Source organism: Rhipicephalus sanguineus, chromosome 8, assembly GCF_013339695.2.
Source record: "Rhipicephalus sanguineus isolate Rsan-2018 chromosome 8, BIME_Rsan_1.4, whole genome shotgun sequence".
NCBI lineage: Eukaryota > Metazoa > Arthropoda > Arachnida > Ixodida > Ixodidae > Rhipicephalus > Rhipicephalus sanguineus.
This window is the reverse complement of record NC_051183.1, coordinates 147,475,467-147,496,027: the sequence shown is the minus strand read 5'-3', so window position 1 is coordinate 147,496,027 and position 20,561 is coordinate 147,475,467. Positions and strand designations below refer to the sequence as shown.

Genomic DNA, 20,561 nt, shown 5'->3' with positions numbered 1-20,561 from the left:
CGAACCGCTACGTTTGACAGCTGATGGAGGAAGGAACTGGAAGCGGTTTCGTCAGCAATTCGAGTTTTTTCTGCAAGCGACGGCATGCAAATCCAATCCGAGGTCTGAAGCGGCGAAAACGGCCGTGCTCCTCAGCGTGGCGGGGGACGAGGCCCTGGACGTTTTCAACAATTTTGTGTTCAGCGGCGAAGAAAACAAGGAAGACTTCAACACCGTTATTGCCAAATTCGAAGACTACTGCCTGGAGCAACAAAACGAAGTACACGAGCGATACGTTTTCCGTTCCCGCAGTCAAGGTGAGGCGGAGCCTTTTGAGCTGTTTCTACGTGAGCTGAGAAAACAAGCGCAGCACTGCAACTTCGGGACCATGGCGGACGACATGGTGCGAGACCAAGTTGTTTTTGGAACAAACTCGCCAAGGCTTCGAGAAAAGATGCTCAGGGACAAAAGCTTGACCTTGGAAAGAGTTTCCGTTGCATATTATGACATTTGTTGGCACTTAACGGCCTTTAACTTTCACAACGATGCATTCCTTCTCTCATTTGTCCTCTGAGCGTAGTTTGGCGCTCAAGCGGAGCTCATCCGCAGTCGAAGCGGCACTCATGTAATGTGAGTGCCCGCAGCATCGAGCAGCCGCTGCTGCGGGTTTGTCAAGCGGCTGAACCCAAGACAAAGCTTGCTGAACCATGACACCGGGCTACGCATTTGTTGGTGTGGAGCTGCTGATTTGTGATTATGACACGTACAAGTATTTTTAGCAACTTACATCCGAGTTTCAGCCCATAACGAACGACGCGGCCGCTAGGCTGGCATGGTCAGATTTGACGCACTATAACTTTTTAGCAACCAAAATAATGCAACGTTTTTTTCTGCACAATGGTAGATGACGTCCTTGACTTCAATCAGAGAGATTTTTAAAAAAATTAAAAATGGCCTTTTTGAAAAAATCATTTTCAAAGTTCGGCGTTTTTGGTAAATCACTTACGTTTCAGCCCAATTATCAAGTAAAACGGAGCGCGATAAAAGCACGAAAATTATTTTAAACGAGAGCGAAAGTATGAAAGTTAATATGTACTGATTTTTATTATCCTCACTTTAACTTTCTTGCAGCAATAAATTCCTGAAATACAGGTATTTTGTGCGATTTGCCAAGTTTGTGAATTTTTTCTTCAAAAGTGCATCGACAAGCAAGGGAAATAATAGACTCATAAGATTGTATTTCACTTGTTCTTTAAGGGGAATAAATATTGCGACGAAGAAGTGCACCGTTTTTTCCCTAGGTGCGCTCAAAATTCAGAAATCGCGAAATTGGCGGAAAAGCGTTTTTTGCGGCCAAAATTTGTATTTTTTTTTCAGACAAAATTTTTTTTCGCAAAAGTAACTGTGAGACCATTGTCCTGGGTGTAATGCCTAGACCTACAGTAAATTTCATCACAATTGGGGATAGTGACCGGGACCTCGTGTTCGATCTTATCTGTACACACCCAGCATAGAATAAGGCCTAAGTCATCGCTCCGCGATAGCACGCCTGCATCTCGGCGTTGTCAGATATTTTGTTATCGGCGAATAGCTAGTGTTAGCGCATTAGTGCAACTGTGCAGTTCGTGTCGCGCCCGTGCCTCTGTTTGGTTTGTCCGCGGAAGCCGTTGTTTCAGCATGCTTTTCAACCTCGCGTCGCTATGCATATATGAGAATTGCGTCACGACGCTGCTGGGGAAACAAAGGCAGCAGCCGACACTTTTTGAATTTTGCAAATAAAAGTTTTTCTGTTCTACTAGAGCTCAGGTCCGCTATATTTTTGTCGATTTCACTACAACGAAATCTTCGCTTCAACAAAGTTTTTTCCGAGCACCGTCAATTTGGTTGTACAGTGAAATCTCGGTATAACGAACTTCAGGGGACCGCGGAAAAATGTTCGTTATTCTGAAAGGTCGTTATAGTGAAAGCACAAAAATTTACCATAACAATAGAATTTCAGTAACGCAAACGTCCTACCCTTGCAACGGTACGTCCTTGAACTCGTTTCTTACAATGCACACGTGAACGTCAGACAAGGCACGTTTATTTGAAATAGTCCGTGATCATTTTTTGATGGGTGCAGCACAAACTCTACGTCACGAACGATTCTAGACCGTCCGCATTTTTATCCGCCGCTTCGGTCGCTGTTCCGCTTTTTTCTATGAATATGCGGAGTTTCCTCAAGTAGTCCAACGCATCTGTGGCCGACACGGACTCGTCGCGATCTTCGGGTGCTACCGTGACATCGTCGTCCATGTCATCGCTGCAATCCTTTAAGGCCCAACTGCATGCACGCGAGTTTTGAGCGACGGCCGACAGGATTTGCTGTCGCGGAGGGCCATCCATCGCCGTCGCTTGTCGCAGGGGTGCAATCGCGAAACGATGCTATTTCCGATTCCACACGGCTGGCTGATCGCGCTGATAACGCGAGCGGACCGTCGTTCTGACCACTGGCCAAGCGCGAAAAGCACGAAAGGCATCCCAGGTTTCTGGAAAGCCAGAAAACATCGCTTGTCGCCCGGAAGTGAGCATGACGATATCCAACAACATGGCAGCATCTCTGACCCTTGCTTCGGTTGCAATTTGCTCGTGATGCTTCCAATCGGCGCGTACTTCAAGGAATGCAAGTTATAGACTACCTTCTTTACAGCCCCATCTCACGCGGAGAGCGAGGCAGCGGCCGTATTTTGTCGTTATTTATGATCGACGGTTCGTTTTGATGTTTCGGTGGTAGCTTGCTGCATTGGTGGTAGCTTGCTGCAATGTCAACATCGTCGTCGTGTGAGGTAGCCCTTCTCCCTGCGAAGCAACGATGTGAGGCGCTGCGGCTTTTCTTAAACGTTCTATGACAGCAAGAGGAAACGTTGTCGAGATGCGCCTCGTGGACTAACCCCAACATAACGCAGTTTGCAAAGTGCGACGTAGCGTAGGCAGCGTACGCTTCCGGGCGCCCCATGGGATCACAGCAGATACTACTGCCGCGGTTAAACATAAGATTGCGAAAAAAGGAAGTCCCGAAACGCTTTTATGGCATCTTTATCTCAAACAAGACATTAATAAATTTGGCATGTTGTCATTCATCTACTCTGTAATTCTTTTTCGTATTTTGCCTGCGCGCGCGCAATAGTTTTCAATCGAGCAGCGCGACGGAGCCCGTTTGTCGCAACCGCCTTCGCTCGTGAGCCGCGTGCTATGCATGCAGTTGGGCCTTTACAAAACCTGATGCGTTGTCGCCCCCCGCAACCATTCCGCAACGAAGGGGAAAAAAAAAAAAGTTCTCCGCCCGCGTCTTTCTCCTCCCGTGCCATCTCAGGTTTTAGAGGGAGGGCATCCGCTCTTCGCGCTGCGTCGTCTGCTACCTTACAGCTCCGACTGCCATGACCGATACACTGAAATCGAAGAATCCTCGCATTTCGGGATATAAGTTCGTAGTACTGAGGTGTTGTTAAGATTACACGGGAATTAAATAACGGTCGTTATTCTGAAATGTTCGTTATTCTGAAGTTCGTAGTAGTGAAATATTTTTACATTGAAACTATGAGCAGTCGGCACGGGATTTCTTAAAAGTTCGTTAATTTGAAATGTTCGTTAATGTGGTGTTCGTTGTAACGAGATTTGACTGTAGTGGGGTTTGACTGTTACATCAAGCAAAATCCTAAAGAAACACTTGTACATTTTTTTATAAATAAAAATTATGCACTGCATTAAACATAGCTCACAAACATGCAAAAATAAGCGCACCACAGTACTTTTCCAGTAAAAAATGTTCCTGCTCTCGAAAACAGGAAACGCAACCATGGCGGCGAAGTTTATGTAATTTAACGCCGCACATAAACAGATGTAATAGACCCTTTTCATAATTGTAAAGCTAGCTTTCCTGCCATGCAGTTTGCCCAACTAATGGCGGCTAGTCACTTACTGCAAACAGCGTGTTCAAGCGCATTTTGCTTACGCTATGACGTGGAAAATGTAGAATCGGCTCTCTTGACATAAATACGCATAATAGACAAGCCTCAGCACGTGCAACTACGACCTCGTCTCCACTCTAAGGAAGAGAGATGCCGCCATTAGTTGTTCAAATATGCAGCGCAGAGAAGCGCACTTGCGGATTATGAAAAGGGTCTATTGCGTCTCGGGGAACAATAAACGAGATAGTCACAAGCGGTCACCCTTTGAGAGATTAGAAACCAGCTTTGCGGGCACGAGAAGCAGGAAAGATTAGTTTTTCGGCATGTTTTTTTTCATTTGAGGGTTATATAGGCATACCTGCCAAGTTTGGAGAAATGGAATCCGGGAGATTTACTCAAGGGGGGGGGGGGTTCTGCGACAGCAATTATATGGACATTAGACAGTTATAGAATAGCGTACGCAAACCTTTGCGTTGGCTTTTCGCACAACTGCACATGCATCGTATGCTAACCGCTTGCGGGCTCCCGTGACAGAAATAGCGGGCCGCAAACGCTAACTTAGCGTACGCTAATCTAAAGCTGCCTACTGTCAGCGGGATTTTACGGTCGCCGCTGATCTGTACAGAGTCCAAACTGATAACATCGCTTACACATCGTCTGTTTCACGTGCGAGTAAAAGCGCGCTAGCGCTAGGGACAAACGCGGTTGAAGCAGAGATGAAACGACCCGGCCGTCACCACCGCGCGAAGGGCACATGCGATAACATCACTCCGCGTGCGAGGCCTGTCGTCGCTTGCTTACCAGTTATTTCGTCGGGTAAGGGACCATAAGGGGCGCCGTTGAGACGGGGACGGTCGCGATCTCGACAGACATCGGTAACGGCTACCCTTTTAAGTGCTGGGCTCTCCACTTAAAGCAGTAGTGACACAAAATTTTGAAGGCCAGATAACTTGTGGGATAGATTTTTTAAATTGCGTGTAGTGCATCTGTACGCGAAACGTCCCACCTCGCGTCAAGACATCAAACAACAGCCACCTGCATCACGAGCTTGTGTTGGCGCCATAATTCTTGCGAGCGCTCTCTCCTAGCGAAAACGGAGCGCATCTTTTTTATGTACTTATGTACGCATCACAGGCAAGACGCGGCTGCAGCGCTATGACACGTTTGCGTTGGCAGCACTGCGGCACAAAGTGCACAGCTACTTCATGCGCAATGAAACTGAGTTGAACGTTTCTACCATCGTTAAAAAAAAACAAGAATCCTTTCTACTACGTGGCCAGACAACCCTGCTCATGTGGCCAGACAAAGCACTGGACGCGCGGGGCAAAACTGGATTTCCGGGAGATTTTCCTATGACCCGTACAACCGGGAGAAACGTTTAAAATCCGGGAGTCTCCCAGGTAATCCGGGAGTCTCCCGGATAATCCGGGAGACTTGGCAGGTATGTATAGGGTGGAAGCTTGCAGCCATCGGCTGTGATGCAGAGCATCACCGTGACACGCTGCTTCTCGTAACCTGTTGTCTTTACCCTCACTTCCTGGGCTCCCACTTCCTTAACAGTGCTCGCCCTCGGCATGTCAAAAAAACAGTGGCGTCTCATCGGCGTTGCCGATCTGGCCAAGACTGTAGCAGTTTTGTCTGCGGAGATCCATAACGTATTGCTGAAAAGCAATGAGTTTATCTTCAATGTCACCTGCCAGCTTTTGGCACACGGTTGTCCGGCGTCTCAAAGAAAACCCATTCCTCCTCATCATGCGCTCCGCTCCACCCAGCCGCGGCTTGCACGAAACACCGCGCAGGGAATCTCCATTCTTTTTGCAATCTCCATCGCTTTTGCCTGGATGGCGTCAGCAGTGACAACGAAGCCCCTGTTTCGTTCGCTGCAAACAAACTCACAGACTTCCTCTTCAAGTTGGGGATGTCGGCCCTTGCGCGGTCTCGTGAACTTTTTATGTGTCGCGCACTTTTGAAAATCTGGTCCCACTGCTTCCTTCACCTGATGATGCAGGCTCAGTCCATGCCAAATTCTGCTTCAGCACTGTGGTTAACACTGTCTTCAGCAAATGCGATTGCAGCTCGCTTGAACTTCAAGTTATAGGAGGACCTCTTTGCGCTCATACTGGCCGCCGTTAGGGCTCCCAAACGAACAACCGACAAAGCAATGCGCGCCCGTCCGCGACACCACGCCCGCGGTGCCAGCGCAACCTGTCCGGACTTTGCCAAGTGCCACTGACTTCTGTGCCGCCATCTCTTGTCTGAACCTAGTAACACAAGACATGGCTTCCGAGATTAGCGGTGAAAAAGCGCGCTTAACGGCACTGACTGTGCCATGCTTGCAGAAAAAAAAAGGAGGAGTGCTTAGACTCGCTAGCAAACTTTTTTCCCCAAATATTTTTCTAGCAAAAGCAGGGGGAGGGGTGTGCTTACAATTGCGAAAAACGGTAGTATGAAACTCTATGCGATACTTCTAATGCAAACTCTAAACATGGTTCTGTGCGTTTCTCAAGTTGCCAGACAACATAAATCCCAATGACATGAATTGTGTGTGTTCCTGCACAGGTAATATACACTCAGACCTCGATATAGCGAACACGGATATAACGAATTATCGGTTATAACGAAGTAAATGAAGAATAGTTTTGTCACAATTACAGTGTTACAAATAAATGTTTATAACGAATTTCCGGATATAACGAAGTTATTTTCGTGGCAGATGTGACTGTTATAATGAGGTTTTAGTGTACTCTTAAAAATTACTGGACACTAAAATAAGGATGATCGTCGTGTAATCGTTGAATGTTGCTTTATCCATTTTGAACAGTATACATACACTGACAGTGCGAAGCCAAAAGAGAACACAACACATGAACGTATGTTAGCGCCAATTGTATGCCATCCCACTCAGCGGTTCCAATGCACGCTGGGCTCCGCTGAGAAAATGTTCCGCCGTGATACGCAAAGGGCAAGGCCATCTGGTGGCATCAGAAGAAATCAAAATTCCACGCCGCGTGACTGCGTTCTGAAGTCTGATTGACGGATGCACACACGACTTGCTCCTCTTCACCTTTCTATCTTCTGCTGTACTCGTTTGCTCGATTACGGCAAGACACGCTGACACCCAATGTACGAACAGGCATCTAAGAGCTGTGCTCTAAAAGAGTTCTTCAATCACAGCAGTTGAAAGACTGTGTTCTGAAACTTGAACATGGCCATGACCGATTCTGCGGGGGCCTGGAGATTGGCGCGTCATCTGGGAGCAGCAATACAAAACACAAGACCACTGCCCATGCCTGCGCTTCTCGAAAGTTGCTCAACGCCGCATGCAGTGCTGGCGTTGTTGCGAGCGTATATTAGTTAATTTTTTGGTTAGCAGGTGACGCGACAATCAGCAGATCCCCGCGATTTAGGCCAATGGCGAGTCTGGATTTTGATACGTGGGGTCTATGGGGAGTTTTGCAACTCATATGATTGAAGAACTCTGTTAGCAGTCGCCTACTGGCATCCCCCCACGTCCTTGCATTTATCAAAGTACTCAGAATGGCGCCCCGATGAACCAATTAAACAGACATAAACAGAGCATCCATGCACCCCCGCCAGGAAAAATGAGGACACACTCACCGACAACCTCTCCAACCCGCTCCCGCCACTGAGGCTCTCTTGAGAACCATCGGTGTTCTGAAATGTTGCAAAACACGCTTATCAGCATCTGCACTTCTGAATAAAAGCGCACACACTGGACCGAGAATTCATCGGATTCTTGGAGGAGCACTTGGAGGGGGAGTTAAAAGAGTATTCACATGCAAGTGCACACCATAGTCTCCTTTTACAAATCAGGCACACGGTCATTCAGGTGTGCGGTTGCACTTTGAATCCATGAAAATTAGGTGCGTATTAGATTTGGCGGTGCGAACAAATTATCTAAACACAGTATATTCTTAGCTTCAGTTTTAGCTGTCATTGCACAGTACCCACTCATGTCACTCGCTACACTGCCTCCAACATGATGATGATGATGATGTGTGGCTTTTAATGGCGCAGGTGCTAGGTGAGGCCAACGAGCGCCATGACAGTAACGTGAAAACTTGGGAAAGTTGGTGATGCACAATGCACCACAGTGCAATCACAGAGATGAGGACGACTTGTTATTTTTATCCTCATCTTGGTAGTTGTGCTGTGGTTTCTGAAGCTATGAGATAATGTGGTGTTTAGGGTGACCAGTGATTTAGGATGATAGGATCTAATATAAGGCTGTAAAGTGGCCTAGACACACGTGCTGCAAGGAAGCGTAAAAAACATACAGTAGAGCCCCGCTGTTACGCTCATTGCTACATTTTCCCGGCTGTTACGTTGCTTTCCGCCGGTCCCGGCATAGCTCCCATATGATCTCATGTATTGGGAACCCCTCTTACGTTGCAACTGCAGGACCATTCCCGTATGACACATCGCAAAGTGCACTCCGAGCCGGTCGAGCAACCACAAAAGAGAGAGGCCATGTTTACTTTTTTACTTTTCACGCAGCTTGGCCTGGCTTGACTGCAAGGTTAGCTGTACGAGTAGCACAAGCGACAGGCATAATGTGCTTTTTGTTGCTGCAAGCGAAAGCATAACCTTCGAGGTTCGTACTGCAAAGATGGCATCTATGATGTGACTGGTTTTAAACTGTTCTTAGTGCTCGCAAAAGCAAGGCCTTCTAGTTCGGAGCTTGTTTACACCGTCGCATTGGCATGGACTCATCATTGTCGTTATTTGTCGGAGGAGTTCACTGTCGGGCTTGTCGCGCTGGTCGTGTTGCATGTGCTTAGTTCTTTCATGCCTACAACTGTCGGTGTCAGAAAAATCTCACAGCTCACAGCTCCACGGTTTTATCCATCAACGAGGTCATGGCTGAGTACTCCATTGCGTGAACCATGACAAAGTTTAGGTGTTGGTGGAGATAGGGTCATTTTGTTCGACGATCGCTTCCGGGGTAATTTCATTTAGCAAGGAATTCGACCTTCTAGTATGAGCCACGGTGATCCAACACTGTGCCAACAGGGCTACATTATTGCTCGGAAATGCTGAAGCATGCAGTGACAATCTCACGAAGGTATCGCAAAAGTGATCGCTCGCTAAGTGTCAGCCATGGTGGCACTAAATTTATTAAAAGGATATGGCAATGCATTCTAATACCCCTGTCACACGGCCACCACCGAACTTCGTTAAACTCCATCAATGTAAAACTCCATGAGGGAGTTTGACGGAGATGGAGTTGTGCCCATGTCACACGGCAGTTTTACGAGCTTCGGACAGAAGCCGCAAGGGGTCCATTAGGCGCTGCTGCACCTACGTCTGCGTGCAAGATTTCGCGTGTAATCACGCTGAAAACATTCTCAATGGTATGTGTGATTATAGAAGAATAAATTAATCACACCGATACAATTTTTTTTGTCTTTATCACATAAACGTGTACCTGCAAGTATGTTGGCAGTAATTTTGACAGGAGTGCTGGCAACACTGTACGCTTGTTTTGGTACGCGTCTTTTCTACGCGTACCGATTGTCAAACACGCTGCAAGTTGTCGCCGAGCTCTTTGAAGCTGCGCTACCACCCAGATCACGTTGTCCTTTCCAATTTCGGTTGAGCACAGGTCTAACGTCCAGTCCACGAAGCCTTTGCTGCGCATGGCTCCCACAACAGTCCGCATGTACTGCCAGCACGAGTGCCGGCGTCGACGAAGAAGGAAGAAAACCCGCGTCACTCACTATTATGACTATTGGTAGTGTTGAAGTAGAATGAAGGGCAGCGCAATAAGAAGGGAACGAGATGCACAGACGTAAACAAGACGATGCACACGGACTCGGAGACACTTATTCAAAATGGCGGCACGACGATTTTTCTCGAGGCATGGTGCAGAGAGTATGTGCACTTATATGCGTATTTCTTTTCTTTAAACGCACGTTATGAATGGATTAGGCAGTGAAATATCTTTCAAAATTAATGAAATTCATTATTGTGTTGACTGCGGCTGTTTTGTGTTCGCGGTTTTTTCCGTAACTACAGATTACTGGGAGCGAGAGTACTCCATTCGGCCGCTAATGGAGATCGCCGAACTCCCTTTGCGAAACGTCCCGTTTAACTTCCTTGGCGTAAGGGAGACCGTGTGACACGGACCGCATCTCCGTTGACGTAACGACGAGGGAGTTACACGGAGTTAGCGGGTGCCCGTGTGACAGGGGTATAAAAAGACAGGGCGTGCAAACACGGACACAAGAAAGAAGTCAGGACACCACAAACGGCGTTTCTGGTGTCCTGACTTCTTTCTTGTGCACGCCCTGTCTTTTTAGAATGAACACTTAGCGACTAGCTCAGCTCTCTGTTATTCTATGACAATGCAGGTACTCGAAAAACTTTTCGTACTGCTCAGGCATGAGTAAACTCACCAGGCAACGTTGCAACAGTTTTTCAAACGTAAGCATTGAAACTAAATATTTTTTCAATTTTAACTGTTTTTCGGCTCTTGTGTTACCTCGCTCTTAAGTTTATTTCTTATGTTTCCTTCAACAACGTATCGTGGGGTTCTATTGTATATACAGTAAAAGCTCGTTAATTCGGATTTCTAGGGACCAGAAGAAATGTCCGAATTAACCGAATGTCCGAATTATCGAATGGTCGAAATAAACACAATAAATGCAAGAGTTTTTTCAACATACCTTTACTTTACAAAGTAATCACGGATGCGTTTGTTTTCGAGCAGAAATTCGCGCGGATACAATTTTTCTGAGCCCTTCAAGGTGCTCAGTAGCTCGCATGCTGTCTGCAGTGCCAAAACAAAATTGTTTAAGGACTGAAGGGTTTCTTGAAGGGCCAGTTGGTACATAATGCTGAGGGGAACAGCGCAAAAAACGGGACGGAGAAAGATTGAACACACGACACAATCGCTTGTGTCGTGTGTTCAATCTTTCTCCGTCCCGTTTTTGCGCTGTTCCCCTCAGCATCATGTTTAAGGGGTATTCAGACGGGGGAGAAATGCTCGGGGGGTAAAGGCGGAGCCTAGTGACGTCAGCTCGTGAGGAGAAGTCTCCACAAATGCCCCCCACTCACACGGACAAGGCACGAGACAAGGCAAACAAAGGGGGAGACCAGTGTTACTAGACTACTCTGGTGGCTTGCACCACCCGTTTGACGAGCTGCAGACGACCATCCAGCTGCAGACTGGACACCCACTGCCGCTCTCTGCAGGAGCAAGTGCAACAATGTGGCCAAACAAGAGCCCGAAATTCCGCCACATCCCCCACCGCAGGGGGATCGTTTGTCCTTTCGGGGAAAACGTCCCCGTCTCCTCCGAGGAGGCGCGGGGGGGTCACGCCCACTCGCTAATCCGTGACGTCGCGGTCACGTGATACGCAATCCCCCCGTCTCCCCTGAGCATTCCTCCCCCGTCTGAATACCCCTTTAAGGACGACGAGGGCCTCCACGGCTTCCTTCACAGTACGAGGGGGCCTGTGTGGCTCATAGTGTGGCTGCTCCTCTTCAGGCTGTTCGTTCTCGGATTCGTGGCCATGCATCACTTCCTTGACGATTTGCTCATCAGTCAGAGAGCCGGCAGTGGCAACGCCATCAATGCCGATATAATCGTCGAGTGTCACTGCATCAGGCATAACACTTTTGAAATCCTGCCCGTCATCGTTCGGCGACACTTCGGCCACTGCGGCATCGCTGGAGTCGGGTACAACAAAGCCACTATGCCTGAAACAGTTGGCAATGGCGTGCGCAGGCGTGCTCTGGCACACATATGCGAAGAATGCTAACTGCGCTCAGGAGACTCACGTCGTATTGTTTGCCGACGTCATGGCACAGGAGTTACTTCTTGCTTCTTGCCGGGACAGCCCATTTTTCAGGGCACACAAAATTTCTACTTTGATGGTGAAGTCCTTGGCCTCGTACTTGGGCCGCTTCGCCGGCGTTGCCATCGGCGGAGAGTGCGTTCACACAAAAAGTCAGCACAAAAGCACCAGCAACAATCAAGCTAAAGGAGCCGTACTGAATCGTTCCTCGAGAAAACGACGTTCAACGATGCAGCACACCAACGGGAACAAAGCAATAAAATGGCACCGCCAACAATACACGCGAAGAAAAGGCGTTCAACCAGTGTCAAGTCAAGCCAAGCCGATAATTGATGTCCATGGCGATGCTACGTTTCAGCTTCACTTTTGTTCCGAATGGTTCTTTTTTCGTTTTCGAGCCTCGCCAGCGGCCCGAAAGTCGCCGAATTATCCGATTTGCGGTCAAATCTGTCCGAAATAACGAGCGCCCAGTCTCATAGAGTGATGCATATATTTACAGGGACCAGATGACATGTCCGAATTAACCGATTTTCCGAATTAACGGGAGTCGAATTAACGAGCTTTTACTGTATTATAAAATAATGACAGTGACATGTGTAGTAGACAATCGGTGTCAAATTATTGGGAAGTGACCATAATATTAAAATGTCAGAAAGTGGAAATAGCACATATGCCTCCATCAGGCCTCCGAGTCCAAAAGATCGGAGGCAAGTCCTTTCAACTGGAGCTACCACTGCAGCAGCAGCATCTGTTAAGAAGCCATGCTCATACCTGCCAAGTTTGGAGAAACGGAATCCGGGAGATTTACTCAACAAGGGGGGGGGGGTACTGCGATAGCAATTATATGTACATTAGGCAGTTTTAGAACAGCGTACGCAAAGCTTCGCACTGGCTTTTCACGCAACTGCGCCTGCGTCGTACGCTAAGCGCTTGCGGGCTCCCGGCAAGTGACGGAAATAGCGGGCCGCAAACGCTAACGCTAACTTAGCGTACGCAATTCTAAAACTGCCTACTGTCAGCGGGATTTTGCGGTCGCCGCTAATCTGTACAGAATCCAAACCGATAACATTGCTTACGCATCGTCTGTTTCACGTGCGAGTAAATGCGCGCTAGCGCTAGGGACCAACACGGTTGACGCAGAGATGAAACGACGCGGCCGTCACCGTTGAGCGAAGGGCACATGCGATATCGCTCCGCGTGCGAGGCCTGTCGTCGTTTGCTTACCAGTTATTTCGTCGGGCAAGGGACCATAAGTTGAGACGGGGACGGTCGCGAGCGCTGGCGAACGCGCTATCTCGACAGACATCGGCTACCCTTTTAAGTGCTGGACTGCGGCGCAAAGTGCACAGCTACTTCATGCGCAATGAAACTGAGTTGAACCTTTCTACCATCGTTAAAAAGAAGAATCCTTTCTACTACGTGGCCAGACAACTTTGCTCATGTGGCCAGACAAAGCACTGGACGCGCGGGGCAAAACTGGATTTCCGGGAGATTTCTCGATGACCCGTACAACCGGGAGAAACGTTCAAAATCCGGGAGTCTCCCGGGTAATCCGGGAGACTTGGCAGGTATGCATGCTACGGATTACACGGCCATGGCACAGATGCCCTGGCAATATATCATGAAAATTATATATATCGTTTAAAACTATGAACAACGATTCATAGTTTAAGAGAGGTTCTCCAGCGATGAAAATAGAAGGATGGGGTGGAATTCGCTCATGGTATGCTACAGCTATTTTCTATTAGCGTCTAGCTGCTTCAAGTGACATCATTCGCAACTGAAAAAGCATATGCGCTACTCACCGAACTGCTGCCACACGCTTCCGAGAAAGACTTTGCACTGTCGCCAGACGACCCTGGCCGACTTTCTTCGCCGGCACTGTTCAGCTGTGGCCGGTCCGAGGAGTTGACGCCACTGATGCCCGCTACGACTGATGCCCGGCGGTTCCTTGCTCCCTTGCTGTTGCGGCGCTGCACCCTGCGACGCTTCTTCAGTGGCGGGTGTCGCTCCTCTCGGTCTGGCAACCACCCAAACCGCTCCTTCCAGCAGGCGGTGCAGTACCGTTGCACGGCCGACATGCCGTGGGGCTCGCACTCCATGCCGCACAGTCTGCACTGCCACAGGTCCTGCCCCCACGAGTACCACGCCCGTCATGAGGTTCGCACTGGCATTTTATAAACCGGCTGCTAGATGCGACAGCAAAAGCACAAGACAGCATCCTGGCAACATCTTTCAGGTGAAAAAGAAATATGTCTATATACATGCCGGCCTGAGGAAATGATACATCAAGGACAACCAGTTTGTGATTGTGTGTCGGCTGCAGATGCAGGGTCTGCAGCCGAACACCACTGAAAGCGGTGTTCTATCGTTCAGGGTGGGGTAGTGCTCGAGCGACCGCTGCGTCATGGATGCGGCGATGGGGACGGGCATGCTAGTGAAAAGCGAAACCACATCGAACTACACCACACAGTCATTGTCATCAAAACCCACCCTGAACGCTAGAACACTCAGTTGATCGGATCTTTCAGATATTGAAATTTTGCGTTTCAAGAACTTAATTCTCGTTCAACAACCAGTTCTACAAGCAGACCAGCGGATCCGCTATGGGGGCCGCAATCTTGGCCACAGTGGCAGCCCTCCTGATTGAAGACATTGAAAAGCGATAAGTTGTTTGTGCACTATGTGGACAATTGTTTCTATTTAGTGAAGTCTGATGAAGTTCACTACCTGCTCGCCCTCTTGAACTCCACAGAACCACACATACAGTTCACAACGAAAATGAAGAATTGTTCATCTCTCCCGTTTCCTGATGTACAATTAAACCTGGATATAACGAAATTGTCATATTCCCGAAAGATTTCGTTATGAAGAGGTTTTCGTTATACGCAGTTTCAGCACGAAAATTCGAAAAAGAAACACAAGCAAAAAAAGTAACCGATGGCAGAGCTCACCCAAAACATTTTGCAGCAAAAAACTGTGCGATTTTGCTTTGTTGCTTGTTCATGATGGATGGCAGCACTACACGTTCGTAGGACATCAAGGAACACAACGCTGCTCCGTCATTATCCAGCAAGCCCGCGGCGCAGCACAAAACGTCAATGGCATCCAGCACTTCCTTCACGGAAGGCGAAGCGCATGACAAGTCGGCCTCCGAAGGTACGTCGTCGTCACCGTGGTCTTGGACACTTTCTGCCAGAGCTCCTTCTATAATCTCCTCAGCAGTGTTGACGCAGTTGTCCGCATATCCAAAAATCACAATGCTGCACGTCGTCCAGGGCCCCTCCATTCATGCGCAGAGAAACCCAAGCTTCGGCGAGATCGGGCGGGCCTGAAGGCTCCTTCTCTCCGGTGTCAATTACCTCAGCCTGAACCACCCAAACCTCTTTTGTTATCCGGGCTTGGTGGAAGCAGTTCGCAAATATTTCTTGTTGGAGAACTGCACTGTGTTGTTGAGTTCCCCATCTTGTGGGCTCCAACTGGCCCAGGAGGGCTGCTAGGACCTCTCTGATTGGCTTAAAATGCAGCCACTACAGAATTTCTTGAAATAAGGCGGAATTGGACAATATCCGATATAGCACCACTTGTCTGATTTTAAAAGGATAGTGAACAAAAATGTGAAAAAATGACAAGGCAATCTCAATACAACTCGAAAGACGCGACTGTTACGATAAACTGAGGCCATTTCACATAGTTTTGAACAGTTGGCCTTATTGTTGGAGGATTGTGAGCGCGCAGCAGCTGCATGCCAGCACACAAGGAACGGTCGCGATGTCAGACGTGCCGGTAGTGGAAGCAGGTTGCACACTTTCCTGCCCTGCTGGTTCCCTTTCTCCACCTCTCCTTTGCATCCCACTTTGCCCCATCCACACAGGTGCTGAGACGTGCCCCACTCAGGAGCGCTGTTCACTGGTGATGCCGTTTGTAGTGGTTCTAGGGACTACAGTGGGACCTAAACAGGTTAAGAGATGCAAGCAATGGCTGGCATAGTTGGCATTTCCGTTTCTGGCAGGTTAAACGTCTCCTCTTCTAGTTCAAGATGCAGCCGCAAGACATAACAGTTTGTGAAAAACGCATTAAAATAATTATTCTCTGCTAGTTTCTACCTGAAAACGAGGCTGCGTCGACCAATTTCAGCACCCAAGCTTTCATTTGGGCTGAAAGTCTCGGCGGCAAAAGTTTTGTTCAGCATTCCTTTAACCGCATAAAAAGGTCCCGTGAATGGACACCGCAGTTTCGCCTAACTCACCGCATCCCCGATTTCGGAGTCAGAGGAGTAGCTGTCCGACGAGTCAGCCCAGAACTGTGCGTCGTCGTCGTTGACACAAATGAGGATCTCTGCCTGGGCCACCTCCTGCATGAAGGAAAATGAAAAGGTCCGTTCACACAAGTCCAAAAAGAAGACTTCGGTGTGCGATTAGCCATTTAAGTGCTAAACTGAATCCATCAGGAACCGTGCTTTCTGATTCATTACCTCGAACTACTCAACTGACATAAGTGTGGCTACAGCAAAGTCTCAGTTTAAGGGCGACATGGCACTTGCAAAAAAATTTTTTTATTTCTTGATCGATTTTGATTAAACTTTCTGAGTTTATGTATACAGTCGCCGACCGTTTATTCGGACTCGGCGGGAACCGCTGAAAAGTCCGAATAATCGGGAGTCCGAAAAAAAGGATTCACCAGAAAAAAGCACTTTTATTGGCCCAGCGGCCGGAAAAAACTTGTTAGTGCGCGTCTGTACACATGTACGCTTACGCGCGACCAAGTCGGCCTGTATTTCAGCCAATGTTTGGCCACCCCTGCGGGTCGGCAATAGCACTGCAACAGCCTACGCTAAAATCCGCATTTGATGGCTGTGGTGTGGTAGGTGCGTCACCACGGCAGTCACTGTCCACATGCGCTGGTTCGAGTAGCTGACGGATGATCTCATCGCCCAACTCGGCGAAAACTCCCAAGCAACTTCCACCTGGTGAATAATCGCCGCTTTTTTTCGCCGTCGTCAGGGCCTTGTAGTTGCCGCGTTTCTTTAGTTCCGACGGCGCACATGGAACGGGCAGCGTCGGAGCAATTTCAGCAGATCAGGCCTCGCACGAGCAGGACACAAAGCTCGGGATGCAGATCAGGCCTAGCCACAGAAACATGAGAACGCAAACCCTCGCACGCCAAAAGGAAACGATGTTGGTCTAGTTGATGTTGCAGCGCTTCTGTAATCTGTTCTCGTACTCTCTTCGTCCGAATTAGGATCCGCGTCGTACTCGTACGCGCTGTCATTCGCCTCAAACGCCGCACAGAGCCGATTCCAAGCTTGGCTTGGCTTGGCCTGCTGTTTGGCCGTGGTAGCCGTTCAATGGATACGTGACTGGCTAAAGCCAAAAGGCAACCGTTACGTGTAGCCAACAAACATAGCCTTCGAGATTGGTAACTTCTGCGTGGATTTTTGACACTGGCACGATCTCCAGTTATAGCCAGTGCAACATTTCAGTGCTGGCAACCTAGTAAAAATATTGTAAACATTGCTGACAGCTTGTTATGGCGTTCAACGTCGCACTCTATCAGCCAGCCGGAGTCCGAAAAATCGAACGGCGGGCTGTGGGGCGTCCGAATTTTCGGTCGTGAGTTTACATTACTTCAATGGGACGAGTGGCGGTGCCGCGAAGGTGTCCGAATAAACGAGCATGTCCGTATTTTCGGCGTCCGGATAAACGGTCGGCGACTGTATTTGTGTGCTAATTTTAAATATGCAATTATTTTTCTAGCATGATGTGCAGTTTTTAAACTACAAAATATTTCATGTACCTTTTGGGGAGCAAGATTAATTCTAAACTGAGTGCTTTACAAAGCAAATGGGCATATCACGATAACCCAGAAATAGAACTGTGTGCAGAGCAACAAAAACGGATGTTCTAAACCCATTATAATAAAAGTTATGGTATGTTGAACATTCACGAGTGAGATTACAGCTTGAAACTGACTCACTCACAAATGTTCAACATACCATAACATTTGTTCAAATGGCTTTAGAACATCCATTTTGTTGCACTGCACACAGTTCTGATTCCAGGTTATCGTGATAATGCTTATTTCCTTTGTAACGCACCGAGTTTAGAAATAATCTTGTTCCCCAACAGGCACATGAAATGTCTTGCATTTTTAAAAACTACCGATGATACTAGAGTAATTGCATATTTGAAATCAGCACATTAATATAGATAAAGTCGCCGAGTTTCATCAATCAATCAAGAAATATCAAGAAAAATCAAGAAATCAATCAAGAAATAAAGAAACATTTTTTAGAGCAGTGTCATTGCTTAAAAGCTTCTTCATCTTGCCTCTTGCCATATAATTTCATGCCTGTGCCTTTACTATAAGTCCTTCCATTCCTCGCCACCAGACAATGCAGTCATCAGACCAGCACATCGGACATCGCGACACGGTTATCCGAATGCCGTCCATCCTGTACACACCCGAACAAAGACCTTCCAGAAATACTTTTTTCTTCAGATGGCGCAAGATTAGAACAAGATTCCTGCCCATATCACCATGTCAACAAATTTTGCTCAACTTAATATGGCCATAAAGAACCATTACTCGTCATTTTAACTGTGAACTGCTGCTGTTCTTTTTTTCTTTGCTCATCAATCATGTAATGACCCTCTGAAACCCTTGAGGTATTCATAAGTCAGTGATGCTACCGAGGACTTCTGATTTGGAGCAATTTTTGGAGCAGCAAAATTTCCTTTTTGGAGCACTTTGGAGCAGCAAAATTTTCATCTTGGAGCACTTTGGAGCAGATAATTTTGCATCTGGGAGCACTTTGGAGCAGCGACTTTTACATCCTGGAGTGCAATACAGAAGCATATTGCATTAACATTCAAGCACCTGAGTACTATTATGGGGCTCTTATGAAGGCTAGAAATATTTCGATTCATTGCAAATCTCATGGAAAAAATCATCTCAGGAACATAGGCGTGCGCACAGGGGGGGGGGGGGCGGCCGCCCCCCTCCCCTAATCACCTAAGAGGGGGGGGGGGTGCAAAATCTGCCCCGTACATTGACCCTTGCGATAGCAATTATATGGACACTCTTGCCGCAATTTTCCGTATAAAGTCCAAATTAATAATATCACCACGCGCATTCTAGCCGCGGGTAAAAGCTCGCGAGCGCTGGCGACGAACGCGGCTGAAGCGGAGATTAAACTAGCCGGCCGTCTGTCTCCGTCGCACGGACAGCGCATGAGATAACACCTTCCCGCGTGCGGGCCTGCCGTTGATTGCTCATCAAACAGAGGAAACGCCCCGCCCGTCTTTCGCAAGGAGCATGAAGGGACGCCAGGGGAGCGGAAGGGGGGGGGGACTGCATCGATCGAAGGGCGCAGTCGCTTGCGCGCACGCTATCTCGAGGCATCAGGAGACGGCTCGTAAACTTGCTGTGCTCTCAACGCTTACTTCGTGTTTAGAGAACTCAGAGCAAGAAAACGATTCGGTTCCTGGAGGGCCATATTCCCTTACACCAGGGTTTTGTTGAGTTACGCGAGATCGTATCCAAAAGAGTTAGGTGCTAGTCTTACTTCGTTTCACAATACAATTTTTTGGTATCGCATTCATTGCTTCGCTCTTAAGCGAAACTGGGTTTTTTTAACCGTTAGCTATTGACCTCCAAAGGCGAGGGGCGGATGTGTAACATGGCGCAGCCGCTTCAATGTGGGCCGTCAGCGACGGAGCGACGGGCCCGCTACTGACAGCTGCGCATTTGCGGCTGCTCCGATCAGGAGATATGATTTTACTAATGAGATGACATTTTTAAAAAAAGCAAGCAAAAAATTCGAATTGGAACCCTAGCACGTGAGCTCGAAAGGGCAGGGCTTTTTAGGGGGTATTTACCGCAGAGTCCTGCATTAGGTCGGGTCCTAATAGGCGAATGGTGCTGTGTGGTAGTCTCCCGGTGAGAAAGAGTCTACATGCGACCTTGGAATCGGTAAGAATAAGTGATGATTGCCCCAGGATATCCTTAGTTTTAATAGCTAGCGCGATGGCTGAAGCTTCTGCGGTATTCGCGGACGCAGCTCGAGTAGTGGCGCATGTCAGAAGCCCTTGACTTTCGGCCACTCCTACGACTGCGAGGGCGTACTTGTTGGTACCGGATCGGGCGACATCTGTGTACACCGTGTCAGGATTTCCCCCGAATTGCGATCATCTGGTGCCCGGGTCACGCAGGACTCGATGGCAATGAGAGAGCGGACGGCGCAGCTCGTGCTTTTATCAGCCGAGCGGCCGACCACTCCAACGAAAGCCCTTTCTTACCGCGAGACATCCTTGAGCACCAACGGCTTGAGCGACGACAGTACAGTCCACCCCACCCTGATCTATCCGGGCGGGACTCTTACGACTGGCGCCGTGTACAAACACATACATATCCGAACCTTTCTTTGAAACGTGCCATTCACCCCACAATGTACAGCGATAGCTGTCCGTGGTGCGGAGGCAGGCCCACTCTCGCCCACATAACGTGGGATTGCCAGAACAGGCCACCCGAAATTAACTCGCCGCAAATAGCCGGCAAAATTTCCGGAAGGGAGCAGTGGGAGACTTTGCTCGCCAGCGGGGATCGGTTGGTGCAACTAGCACTCCTCGACAGGGGCGTAGCCGGAATTTTTTTCGGGGGGGGGGGGGGTTCAACCATACTTTATGTATGTTCGTGCGTGCGTTTGTATGTGTGCATGCCTATATACGCAAGCAAAACTGAAAATTTTCGGGGGGGGGGGGGTTTGAACCCCCCCAACCCCCCCCTTGGCTACGCCTCTGCTCCTCGACCA

General features: G+C 48.4%; 1 protein-coding gene across 3 annotated transcripts in view; it reads right to left on the bottom strand.

Moving 5' to 3' along the window:
- LOC119402388 (E3 ubiquitin-protein ligase Mdm2) overlaps nt 1-20,561 on the bottom strand; it is a 61,604-nt gene that overhangs the window by 9,815 nt on the left and 31,228 nt on the right. For all 3 annotated transcript variants that reach the window (XM_037669525.2, XM_037669527.2, XM_037669526.2), the window contains 3 exons: nt 15,999-16,103; nt 13,555-13,878; nt 7,545-7,601 (listed from right to left, as the gene is read on the bottom strand). In XM_037669525.2, coding sequence (XP_037525453.1) covers nt 7,545-7,601; nt 13,555-13,878; nt 15,999-16,103 — 486 coding nt within the window. The remainder of the gene's footprint in view (nt 1-7,544; nt 7,602-13,554; nt 13,879-15,998; nt 16,104-20,561) is intronic.